Below are 13517 nucleotides of genomic sequence, written 5' to 3' on the forward strand. Positions count from 1 at the left end.
CTATATAATTGAAATATTATGTCCATCAAATCATTTGATTAAAAACAAAGTCAATCATTTGTACTACCATCTTTCTAACAAATTTCAGCAGCCTTTTTTTCTTCTTTCCTTGGAAGCCACCAATTAAAACAATAATGATATGTTTACACCCTAATTTTTATACACATCATTTCACTCATTTTTATCTTTATTTCTATTCATTTATCATCTATCACGTCTCACCCTCTTACTTTTTCTTTTCTTTCAATCTCTCTCATATTTTCACCTCTTCCTTCCCCAAAAAGGGGGTGTGAAAGCAACATTGTTCATAATTAAAACCACACCTTATCTTAATTTTTGCAATATTTGTTAATTGGATTAATTAGTATTTATAATTGCCAATCTTCTAATTTCTCTTTAGCATTACAAGGATGCTATATAATTGATAAAGTAACAATTATATTATTATTGGGAAATAGACCATCCACACATTTGGTTTGCAGCCTTAGCCAAAAGAAGCCAAACAGAGCAAGCCATTTTTGCACCTATAAATTGCACTCTAGCTTTGTTGGGTGTTATGGCACTGTAGGAAAGGTCACACATTACAGTGACTGGACACTGAGTGGAAAATGAAAAACAAAGCAAATTGCTTCCAAAAAGACACTGAAAAGCATTATTATTTTCCGACACATCAAGTGAACTCATCCTTTGCTCTCTCATTTTCCGACCCACTATTATTCACTCTGACATTTCACGTAGTGTTTGTGCTCACACCATTCTTATACAGCTCACTTCCTATATTGCCATCATCTTGATTTTTTATAAGCATGTTGCCATCATCTAACTATTGATAAGTCAACACGTGTAAGATTACTATTTTCTCATGCCAAATTTTCTTCATTCATTTTCATGCTGAAATTTTATGTTTATTTATCAAATAAGTACAACCCTTTTACATTTTAGTAAAACAAAAAATATAAACACAACATTTTACTTGACTATGTCATGTTACTTGAGAGAATCCTAATCCAGCCTTGTGGAATGATAGATACGTATCAACTTTCTTTTAATTTATTATATATGTAGACATGATATGGGATAATAATATGATTCATATAAATTTTAAAAATGACATATAACTAGTAAAGGATAAGACCATATTGATGGTCCAACCTACTAGGGAAAAAACAAAGCCAAAATGATATATAAAGCCAGTGTCTTTGGCTTGAAACCAACAGGTGATGTGGTTAAAGAAGGAAAATGGTTCCATTGTGGACAAACATGCCATTGGAAGAGGAAAGACACAAAGTACCTGTTGAAGGAGTGCAAGAAGGGAAGTGAGACTTCCGCTTTGAGCATTTATGTAATAGAACTCAAATTTCTACTTCTGCACAATGGGTATTAGAGACTAGATGTGTCTATCACAATTATGTTAAGGTTCAGAGTCGTAAAAAGAGTAGATCATTTCGCTAAGGGTGAAGTAGATCTACGCACGGTAATGAAGCAAAAGTAGCTACTTTATTTATAGGATATAATGTTTCCTAACGACTTAGTTATGGAACTAGACAATTGATATTTTATGTTTGTTGCTATTTTGTTCCTTTTGGACAAAGAAAGTTTTTGTTTCTTGTAAGTGTTTTAAACAATTTGTTTTAGCGCACAATTGAGTAATGAATTTTATGTCATGGATCTCAAAATATCAATATTCTATAACATAAATACTAAACACGTCATCTTCTAAAGCCTTAGACATAGTGATGTATGCAGACCAATGAGGATAATGGTTGGGGAGAGACTTTCATTACTTCATCATACTTACCGATGAATTCAGTAAATATGGATTTGAGTATCTAAGGAAATGCAAATCAGAATTCTTTGAAAAAGTTCAAAGAATTTAATAATGAAGTAGAAAATCAAATTCGAAAGAAAGTTCAAATATTTCAATAAGCGATGCAAAAATATTTAAGCAAGAATTTAATGGCTATCAAAAGATGAAGCATTATATCTTTCATTAGCTCACCACACTGGAATAGTGTACGTGAAAGGAGGAACCGAACCTTGTTGTACATGGTTCAATCTATGATGAGTCTATCAGATTTCCTTAACCACTTCTAGGAATATGCTATGCTCACGAAAAATTTCACACTAAACCAAGCAATGATGTTATAAAGACACTATATGAATATGGATTGCAAGGAAACCTAGAATATCTTTTATGAAGATATATGGCACTGAAGCTTATATGAGATATGGAGCTTGCATCTGAATAAGATAAATGTCTTTTTGGGGAATATCCAAATGAAACTAAGAGTTGTTATATCCATAATCCAACCGAAGACAAAGTGTTTCTTGTTGCTAGGACCGTTATATTTCTGAAAGGATGTTTATCTGTAAAGGAATCAATGGGAGGAAAGTAGATCTTGAAGCATTTTAAGAACCACTAAGTTGCGGCGAGCCTTTAATGAAACACAAAAAAAAAATCATAAATTATTGTGCTACCTTATTATGTTAGTGGAAACATAGTTATATTTCTAGTTTTGTATGTGGATGACATACTTTTCATTGAAAATGACATTCCTACCCCTCAGTTCATGATATAGACTTGGTTAGAAAAATGTTTTCTATGAAAGACTAAGGCAAAGCAAACATATATATTGGGTATTACAACTAATAAAGACACATATCAAAGATATTGCTTGTTTGACTCAAAGTACATACATAAGTGTTGAAACGATTCATGATGCAAGATTCAAAAAATTATCTTTGGCTGTGTCACATAACATAAACCTTTCAAAGGCTCAGCTCCTTCCAGTAAGGAAGAGAGTGACTGCATGAGTAAGATTCCATGTGCCTCGGAGATTGGATCTATAATGTATGTTATGTTATGTACTTACCGAGCACATATCAGACAAACCCTAATGAAAGTCTCTAAAACGTGATCGAGAACATCCTTAAGGACTTGAGAAGGACTAAATGACTCGTTCTTGGTATATGAAGGTCAATGTGAGATAAGTGTAAGTTAGACTGATGATACATTTTGAACTGATCAAGATCAAAATTTGGTTATGTGTTTTGTTCATAAGGTGTCATTTTGAGCTATAAAAGAGTTCAAAGCACATTCTTTGCTTCTACTTATTGATTAAGCTTATATGGAAAGGAGACGGTCACACTAGAGAGTTAGGCATGAAATATATGTCTATTTGACTCTAGTGGCAGGGGAGAATATTAATTGTATGAACTGATACAAGAAAAATGCTCATTAATATTAATCGAAAACCGACGTTTATAGCCTAAAAACCAATGTCAAAGACGTTTTAGAGTCTGTTTAGCGTCGACTTCAGGCCGGAAGTAAAATATTTAAAGCTAAATTACTTCAACTTTTTCCAAACATGAAAATTCATAAAATCTTCCAAATTACTTCTTCACCAACATGAAAAATGACTAGATGATTTCCAAACTCACCCTTACCTAATTATTAGTCCCTTCCATTTTTTCGTTTTTCTTTGGCGGGTTCTGTCCTCTTGTTAACTTTATGTACAATGTGGTTGATGTAGCAAATATTTTTGAGATATTGCCTAGTTGTCTACAATGCTAGCATGTCCACAGAATGGGGAACACTGTAAATATCCCATCCTACCATGGCCATTCAAGTCATTCCCCCCAAAATTAAACCCCTCTCACTCATTCTTCTTGTTTCATTATATAGATAGTTAAATAGTTTCCACATACACCAAAACACATTCACAGAGAAACAAAAGATACAAAAGAGAGAGAGAGTGAGAAAAGAGAAAAGAAAAAGCATGGAAGGAGGAGCAATGATATCATCATCGGAGAACTCATCATCAAACTGCTTGTACAGAGAGTGCTTGAGAAACCATGCAGCCACCCTTGGCAGCTACGCCACCGACGGCTGCGGCGAGTTCACCCTCGACGACCCGGCCGGCAGCCTCCAATGCGCCGCCTGCGGCTGCCACCGGAACTTCCACCGGAAAGTGACGTGCCCGCCGCCATCGAGCAACATGAGGGACCTCAGCGAGCTGACGGAGTATTCGGGCGGCGGGGGAAGCGGCGGAGAGGGGAGGAGGAAGAGGTACAGGACGAAGTTCACGGTGGAGCAGAAGGAGAAGATGCTGGGGTTCGCGGAGAAGCTTGGGTGGAAGCTCCAGAGGAAGGAACTTGAGGGAGAGATTGAAGCGTTTTGCAGAAGTGTTGGTGTGAGTAGACAGGTTTTCAAGGTGTGGATGCATAACCATAAGAACTCTTGTTCTTCTAATGCTTCTGCTTCCAATGGCAATGCTTCCTCTCTCACCCAGTAAGGTTTTTCCATATAAAATGAAGAAATCCTAGAGGGATTTGGATTAAATGTAATTTGAAAGCACTGCAGTCGCAAATATAAGTCGTTTAAGATCGAATGGTTTATATTTCTAGTATGTATTTGTATTCAATTTACTGAAGTCAAGTATGTGTCGCTTGATAATCGTTGAAAATGTATACTGTTGTGACTGCATAGAAAATTGACTGCAAGATAATCTAGATCCAGAGAAAAATCAGAAATGTATCTTGTTATTATTGCTTTTCTTTAATATTTTGTTTTTTTCTTTCTTTTCATCATGGCATGGATGTAATGATTTTATAAATTATCTTCATTGTGTCAGGATGCATTTATTTGTTTTTTTTAATTGTCGGTTTTTTCTGGACAAAATAAAAGATTTACATGGATGGTGAGATCAAACTAAAAAAAACTATCAAAGCTGTTGATAAGGTGAATATACATACATTATATCAAACTTGAAATCCTTATTCTGCACAAATTTAATCCCAGGTTCAATTGTATTAACAACCCTGTGTGATCTTTTAGGAGCTGAGGGTAAAATTGTATTTTCCTGTTCTAAAATTTTGGTAGATGGTATGTAATTATGTATATACACGAAATTTGGCTTGATTTAGATTTGTTCAATTTTTCGGAAAAAAAAAATTAATTCAGAGAATGAAAAGACAGGCCTTGAGTTAGATTTGAAATAATACACTACTACTGTTTTTCACCCGTGCGTTACACGGCGATTAAGTTTATTGTGTAGATATATCTGTAGAATAGCTGTATAACAGAGAATATGTTCAAACATGTATGTGAATAAACCAAAGTAAAAATGTTAAATAGAAAACGTTGTATAGCCCACCGATGTCAACACATGAACAATATTATAAATCCAAGTTTTTACGGAATGCGTTGCAAAACAAACAAATTAAAAAATCACAAAAATGTCAACAGCATGGTCGCTTAATAGAACTTGCAGTCCATGTTGAGTGATAATGAATCCAGACTTAAAGTTGAAGTTTGCTACCAATTCAATATGTGAACAACAAAACCTACAAAGAATAAGTAGATATCAGAGTAATACTCCCTCCGGTCCTATTTATAAGCATGAAAGAGAAGAAAAATCTTGGTCTTTTTTATAAGAACCAAATGAAAGTTTGAGCTATATTAATTATTTTTTTCCAATGATGCCCTTATTAATTCTAACTTGTAGAATGTGTCTCATTAATTATTCTCTCTCTTTCCCACTTTCCAACACGAATAACAAAGGGTAATTTTGGAAGTTTATTTTGATTCAAGACAAATTTAATGCATTTTATCTAGTTTTACTACATTTCTTAAACTATGTGAATTTTTTTTTTGTTGCTTATAAATAGGACCGGAGGGAGTAATTAATAAGCAATACAAAGATGAACTTGATATATCATTTAAAAATTAAAAACAAGTTAACCTTATAGCAATGAAATTATCCTTCAAATTAGATGACCAATAAGTTGCTTGATATTTATTTATACTGTCAACAATTAAAACAAAGACATTTTGGATTTGGTATTTAAAAAAATATAAACCCAACAAAATTGAAGTAAAAATCAGCACTTACATATCAAATATTTTCAAAGACTTCTTGATACACAACGTTGCGTGTGGTGTTAGAAACTACTCCTTGGTCATCTATATCTTCAAACCTTTTCTAGATTTAACTCTTGATAGTGCAACATATAATTGCCCATGAGTAAAGACAGGCCTTAGCAAATACAGTCCAACATGAGATAAAGATTGTCCCTGACTTTTATTTATAGTCATTGCAATACATAAAGTAACAGGGAATTGTGTGCGCTGGAATTTGAATGGAATGTCAGAATTAGATGGAGTTAAGCTCATCCTTGGAATAAAGATTGTTTCCCCCATCGTGTTTCCGTTTAGAACAGTAGCAACAATTATATATTTAGTCAAAACGTTGACTATCATTCGAGTGCCATTACACAACCTTGCAACTTGGTCAATGTTTCGAATGAGCATGATAGGGACACCGACTTTCAGTTTAATTTTATGGTTTGGAATTCCGGAGCATTTGTAATCATTTAAGAATTCAGATGTAAACCATTCCGCATTGACACCTGAATCTTCATCTGACTTGCATGGAGTATCACAACTCAAATACTCTGTTTCCTCACCAGGAATCATAGCTAACATAAAGTTGTTGATTTCCTCTACACTTTCAAATGTTGGTGCAAGGATTGCTCTTTCTTCGAAGAATGAATTTTTTTCCAAATTAAACAAAAGTTTCAGATATGCAAAATTTACTATTTTAAGTAAGGGATCCTTACACGGTTCAATAAGAAGATCTGGAGGAATCTCAATGAGTGATTCAGCGGTGGAGAGGGGGAGCTTGTTGAATTAGAGGATTAAAAAGAACCCTAGTAGCACCATAAACATTTTGGATGCTAGTCTTACCTGTAAAAAAATGATAGTTAAAAATGAACACATTCAATTATTTTCACTGTCAGCTAAAAATAAAATTAATTAATACATTTGAAAGGCTTTATCTTGGCACCTTGCACAACCATGACAGCATTGGTTGCATCAACAGATAAAGATAACCCACGACTTCAGCAACATATTTTCCAAAAAAACACATTCAACACGAACCCTAATCACAAAAATAAATTTTAAATTTAATTTTCGTATACATAAAATTAGGATCGTGTCAATTGAATAAGCAAAGAACATGAGGTGTACCCATCTTGGTCAAGTTCAATAGTTATCATTTTCTGTTTAGTACCATCTTTCTCGAACTCTTGTTTTCCACTTGCTCCAGTGAGAAATCAAATTACATCTGGTGAAATACAATAAAAAAATGTAAGGATAATTAATAACTATTTTTCAAAAAACTCAAAAGGCTACAGAAGAGTTAATACCTATAAGGAATGATGTATCAAGGTCCATATACATTATGTCACCAAGTGGAACGAAAGAGTACGGGGTTAAGTTGATAGCCTTGTTAGGAAGCAATCGTACAGAAGTCTGAATATCAAAGTTGATCTTGAACGGATGATCGGTTGGGCGAAAATCACGACCGCTTTCACCACCAACAAAGAATGAAATCTGGTATACTTTTCCTTTCAGTAAGCAAAGACTGAAATCAATAAATCAAAGTTTTCCTAACTGTAGCATGAATCTTACAGCCCTGAAATTTAAAAAGTAAACATACTAAGCAATTTATGAATGCATTCCAAAAATTACATTAAAACTGAGTGATTCAAAAAAAAGTGTTATACCTTGTCGTCCATAAGTATCATGTCCATTGAAAAGGGTAGCTTTGAGCCATATAAGCTCGGACTTAGCCATAGACGATTGACTTTCGCAACAATTGTCCAGGTCTCTTTGAAGGCATCGATTTTGGCCAGATAGTCGATTCTTGAAGCCATCAGAAGAAAGATAATTTCAAATATATCAAGTGCTGAAAAATGGATGGAATGATGGAGGAGAAATGTAACATAAAGGGGGTATATATAGTTGAAATTAGGGTTAATGCTGACTAAAGTTGTCAAGAATATTCCATTCCCAAATAGAATATGTATTTTTAATACTAAAATAGTTTTATTTGGCAACCAAAAAATCAAAGTGTATTAATTTGCCAAGGCACATAGTTCGTACAGTATAGTCCCGCTCCCCCGATTTCTATTTAATGATTATACAAACATATAATCAGCTTTATTTTGTGATATTCCACACACGCAAATACTGTTTAATTATTTTGACTTTTTCAAAATTCAATGTTTGGCAATTAGGGAGATAAAACTTACTTGGATTAATTATTTTAGAATCATTAATCACCTTAATTATTACTTTTAAATTGGAAACCATTAATTGTAAATAAAGTTAATAACGTTTGTTTGTCTCAGAATTAATTGCATGACTATTTGAATTTTTGTCCTAGGATTGTGTAATAAAATACATTTAATTCAATTCAATTAAATTTATGTTAAATAAGGAAATCAACGTTTTCTTTGTTTTAAATAGTAATTAGGTTTAAATGTTGTATTATGATTTATTTAAATATGTCAACGAATTACATGTTTAAAATTGTCAATGATACATAATTTATTTAAGTGATGGTAATCAACAGTTATAATTAAACTGTTTAGAATTAATCAATGAAATTCGGAAAAGAATTTCCTTAAACAAATTGTCATTGCATTAAAATGTAAAAAATTCCTTCAAATGAGTTTTTTTATTAAAAAAAAAAACGTATACGCATTTATTTATTATAGCATTTAATGACCTTTATTTCATTATATACAAAATTAATATTATTAAGTGGTCTATTTAAGGAATTTGAAGGAAATAAATAATTAATTGAAACCTTGAATATAATAGACCCTGTATATTATATTGAGGTTGTGTATAAACTATTAAAATCTATTAGAATAGACCTTGAATATATTGAGGTTGTGATTATATTGAGGTTGTATATTTTAGAATAAACTATTAAAATAAACCTTGAACCGTAATATAGTAGACCCTGTATATTATATTGAGGTTGTGTATCTATATACTATTAAAAATGTTTTGCTGTTTTGCTTGAACCTTGAATACTATTAAAATGTGTCAAATTATTTCCGGTCCCTGTATAATTTAATTGAAACAAACAAAATTTCAAACATAATATGGGATAACTTTATTTATAATTTTTTCATTTAATGGAGGGACAAACACACAAAATTACAGGGAAATCACTGAGGATAATTAATTTGTGTGAGTTTCTCTGGCTGTTACACTTGTCAGCCAGAGAGAGGGGTGAGGTGAAGTTGATTCTTGGAATGTCATTTGTCCAATTGTTTTGAATAACGATTTTCTTTTTAATAGTATATAGATAATGTAGACTTCATTAATGTGTTGACATATTTATTCTTTAGTATTTTAGGTTATAATGAAGGGGCCCTATAATGAAATATTTGTTCAACTCTTATTTTTTAGAAAGCAAGAAATTTGTTATTTTTTTTTTAAGTATCTGTTGGGGTCTTCTTCACCCTCAACACTAAAAATACCAAATTAAATCTCCCACTGAACAGATATATGTGTGACATAACACTCTCACTCAAGCAATTAGAACTTGTGTGACACTTAAGCGGGGGCTGCAATTAGAACTAGAACTTAATTACTTCCACTCTCATGATAACTCACTATGTTGAGTCTTTCTCTTTTGTGTTCAGTGTGGTATATGAGTTAGAGTATTTCTTGTACTCCTATTAATTCTATTAGCTCATTAAAAAAAAACTCACTCAAGCAGCGGCACCTCAATTTAAAAAGGCACACCAACAACCATGAACCTCACCCTAGCAACAACACCACAAAAAATACAGCTTCATCCCTTCCACAACAAAATACTAAATATCATCACCTCAACCCACCACAATATCGCACCAAAATCTACTCTACCTTTCTTATTTGAGTGTCTTGGAATATTACATTGAGAAATTGTTGGAATCAAGTGTTAGAGTCAAGTCCCACATCAAAAAAGTTAAGGTAAGAGAGAGAATTTATAAGGAGATGGACCCATAAACCTAATGCCTTAAGGTTTTGAGTTAAGATGTTGTGTCCAAGATCTCCTTGGTGTCCCCCCTAGGTCTTGACCCATGGGTCATCGCCGTGACTCTCCCCAACAAGTGGCATCAGAGCCGATGGTTCATGGGACCATGACGATTCCTTGTGTCAAAAGTCTTCCTAAAAGTGTGGCTAGGCGGCGGATTCCGTTAGCAGCGAACGGCGGTGCAAGGTGGATAGCTTCTGCAGACGGGAGGACCATGGGTAATGTGGTTGAGTGACTCACATTTGAGGGGGATATTGTTGGAATCAAGTGTTAGAGTTAAGTCACACATCAGAGAAGTTAAGGTAATAGGGAAAGTTTATAGAAGATGGACCCATAAACCTAATGCCTTAAGGTTTTGGGTTAAGATGTGGTGTCTAAGATCTCCTTGGTGTCTCCCCTAGGTCTTGACCCGTGGGTCCTCGCCGTGACTCTCCCCAACAAGATTGTTGGAATCAAGTGTTAGAGTCAAGTCCCACATCAAAGAAGTCAAGGTAATAGGGAGAGTTTATAAAGAGATGGACCCATAAACCTAATTTCGTAAGGTTTTGGGTTAAGATGTGGTGTCGATATCTCTTGGTGTCTTGCTTCTCGGCCCATGGGCTCCCTTGTCTCCCCCAACAAGTGGTATCAGAGCCGATGGTCGTGGGACCATGGTAACGGCTCATTGTGTCGAAAGTCTTCCTAGCAGTGTGGCTAGGCGGCGGGTTCCGTTGAGCAACAAACGGCGGTACAAGGGTGGATATGCTTCTGTGGAGGGGGCCCAATGATAATGTGGAGGTGACTCACACTTGAGGGAGAGATTGTTTAGAATTCACGTGCGGAGTTGGAGTCCCACATTGGTTAAGTTTGGGTGAGGAGAAGACTTTATAAGAGATGTGACCCATAAACCTAATGCCTTAAGGTTTTGGGTTAAGATGTGGCGTCCATATTTCTTGGTGTCTTGCTCCTCGGCCCATGGGCTCCCTTATCTCCCTAAAAAGTGGTATCAGAGCCGATGGTTCGTTGGGCCATGATAACGGCTAGATAACTTCCGCAGAGGGGCCGATAATGAGTGACCATGGTAACGGCCGGGTAACTTTTGCGGAGGGGCCGATGGTTAGTAACCATAGTGACGGCTGATAGCTTCCGCAGACGGGAGGACCATAGGTGATGTGGTTGAAGGACTTACACTTGAGGAGAAGATTTTTGGAATCAAGTTTTAGATTCAAGTCCACATCAGAGAAGTCAAGGTAATAGGGAGAGTTTATAAGGAGATGGACTCATAAACCTAATGCCTTAAGGTTTTTGGTTAAGATGTGGTGTCTAAGATCTCCTTGGTGTCTCCTCTAGGTCTTGACCCACGGGTCCTCGCCGTGACTCTCCCCAACAGAAATATATAAAAATTGTAAAAAGAAGTCAAGATAAAAGTGATGTTAATGTGAAAGATGAAGGAGCACAAAAAAAAAATGTGCTAAGTTGTGAAAATAAAAATAGTGATGCAAAAGCAAAAGAGAAGAAAAAAAAAATTAACTTGTGAAAATGAATATTAAAATATAAGAAGGGGTTGAATTGTGTCTTTAAAAACTTTTTTCAGCTGGTGGCCATGTTGTCTCATCTTCATAAATGCCTGCTGTAAATCGGCATCATGAGCTACTATGCTTGTAGACTTGACCACCACACCATCTATCTATATACACCTCCACAGTCTTGCTGATGAGTTTGTGGAAAATTAAGTCCATGGCCCGCTAATAGGTAGCTCTCGCATTTCTTAATCCAAAAGGAATGACAACCCATTCATATATTTCCAAGTGCCCATGACACCATAATTCTATTTTAGGGACATCTTTCCTAGCTATGTATATCTGGTTGTATCCATGAACGTAATGATTCCATAAACTCAACTGAATCTACTAATATATAAGCTACTCGCATAGGATATTCATCCTTATGTGTTGCTAGATTGTGGTTGCGATAGACTATGTCATTCCAACAAGCAGTAAAATTCAGCAATGTCTATACGTTCATAGTCTGATCAGTTGAAGCACTCAAAGCCAATACAATGTGCAAAGGTCTTGCACAAGTCTATACTAACGCTTGATCTTCCAAGTCCAGGAAGACAAAGTTCAAAGCTCAGATCGTCCAAAGCTTAGAGTCTCATGAGTTCCACTTCAGTGCAAAGCAACTATTCAAAGGAGAAGCAAACTCATGATGACTCAAGCATCTACAAGAGGAATGAGTCTCCTAGGAAAGTAACTGGAATCAAGCATCGCTCCTAAGGAAGTAAGTGGAATCAAGCAACTAGAACCAAGCAACAAAAGTCAAATAATGTGCTTGTTCACACGTGTCTACTTGAGTCTGAAACAAAGTACCAATCAAGGCACAGAGATGACCCTTCGACAGAAGCTATGAGGAGCGCCTATGAGCTGAAAGCAAATATATCTTATCAAGCACAAGCTTCAATGACCAAACGACTACATAGATTCAAACTAAGCCTAAGCATAATGCGCTGAGACAACCAAGCATATCCTATATCCATCATAAACGATGATGGTCTGTGCATAGAAGTTGACAACATGTATATGTGATTAGAGCAGAGAAGTTGACAACATGTATCTGTGGAGGAGTCGAATTCAATAAACTCAACTGTCTGGAGAGACTGGTGCAAAGAATTCTCGGGGAGGAGTATTATCAGGAATTTCTTTAACATGCAACATTTACTCTAATGACATCATTAATTCTTTGGAAACCATACTTGTCTCTCATTTAAAACTGAGTGCTCCTACACTGCATCATTGAACCTGCGCATTGATAGAAACTCAATTCCTGCCTTGAATTTACATTCCTTACCTTCTTCTATAAAAATAAATTTCTTTGGCTTAGGATCATCTTCATTCTCATCATCTTCAGATGCACTATCCCGATCTTCAGAAGTATACTCACCCTCTATGTCATGTTAAACTTGTGACCAAAAGTGTTTCGATACATATTGTGTAAAACATCATCATGCTCGGGCATATTGAACCCTTCATCCATTCCAAAATCCCTCTCCTCTTCACTATCACTAAAATTACCCCCTGGCAGAACTCATTAGTGCTGCTCTAGTTACAATTTTCTCCACATATCTCACGGAACTAGTTGTGTTGTTCACAACACCACTCCTCACTCTATTACCCCTCTTGCTCCCATAACCACTCCCGCTCCACCAACCTTCTTACAAGAACCATCCCCTGCTCCAACAACCCTCTTGACTTTTTACTCCAACAACTTAATTTCTTCATTTTTCCGGGACTAATCTCTCCAACAAAAATGTTATCTCCTCCTTCGTTCGTGACACTGGCACAATGTCACATAAATTCTCTGGCTATCTGTCACAAGTGAGAGAAAATTTATTAAATTAGGGTATAGATAGAAAAAAAATTAGAAATAAATACATTGGTCTTCTAAAACAATAAACTTTTTGAACTATTTGAAGAATGACTAAAACAATAATCTTTCTAGAATGGAGTGAGTAAAAGATTCATATGAACTAATTTTATTAGTATGGGAAGTTCTCCCATTTTCTGTTTAGTTCTGAAAGAGTGAAAGTTATTGCTAACTCTGAAAGTATATTTTTATGATTAATTAGTTAATTACTTATCCTGGTCATTGTCT

General features: G+C 35.1%; 1 protein-coding gene across 1 annotated transcript; it reads left to right on the forward strand.

Annotated features, from left to right (window-relative positions):
* The first annotated feature begins 3676 nt into the window (after window positions 1–3676).
* On the forward strand, window positions 3677–4562 carry LOC130735525 (zinc-finger homeodomain protein 9-like). The gene has a single exon (XM_057587477.1). It carries the CDS (start codon window positions 3780–3782, stop codon window positions 4293–4295), a length of 516 nt encoding a protein of 171 aa, XP_057443460.1. The 5' UTR covers window positions 3677–3779; the 3' UTR covers window positions 4296–4562.
* Window positions 4563–13517: the final 8955 nt, after the last annotated feature.

The sequence above is a fragment of the Lotus japonicus genome, chromosome 2, assembly GCF_012489685.1.
Source record: "Lotus japonicus ecotype B-129 chromosome 2, LjGifu_v1.2".
NCBI classification, from domain to species: domain Eukaryota; kingdom Viridiplantae; phylum Streptophyta; class Magnoliopsida; order Fabales; family Fabaceae; genus Lotus; species Lotus japonicus.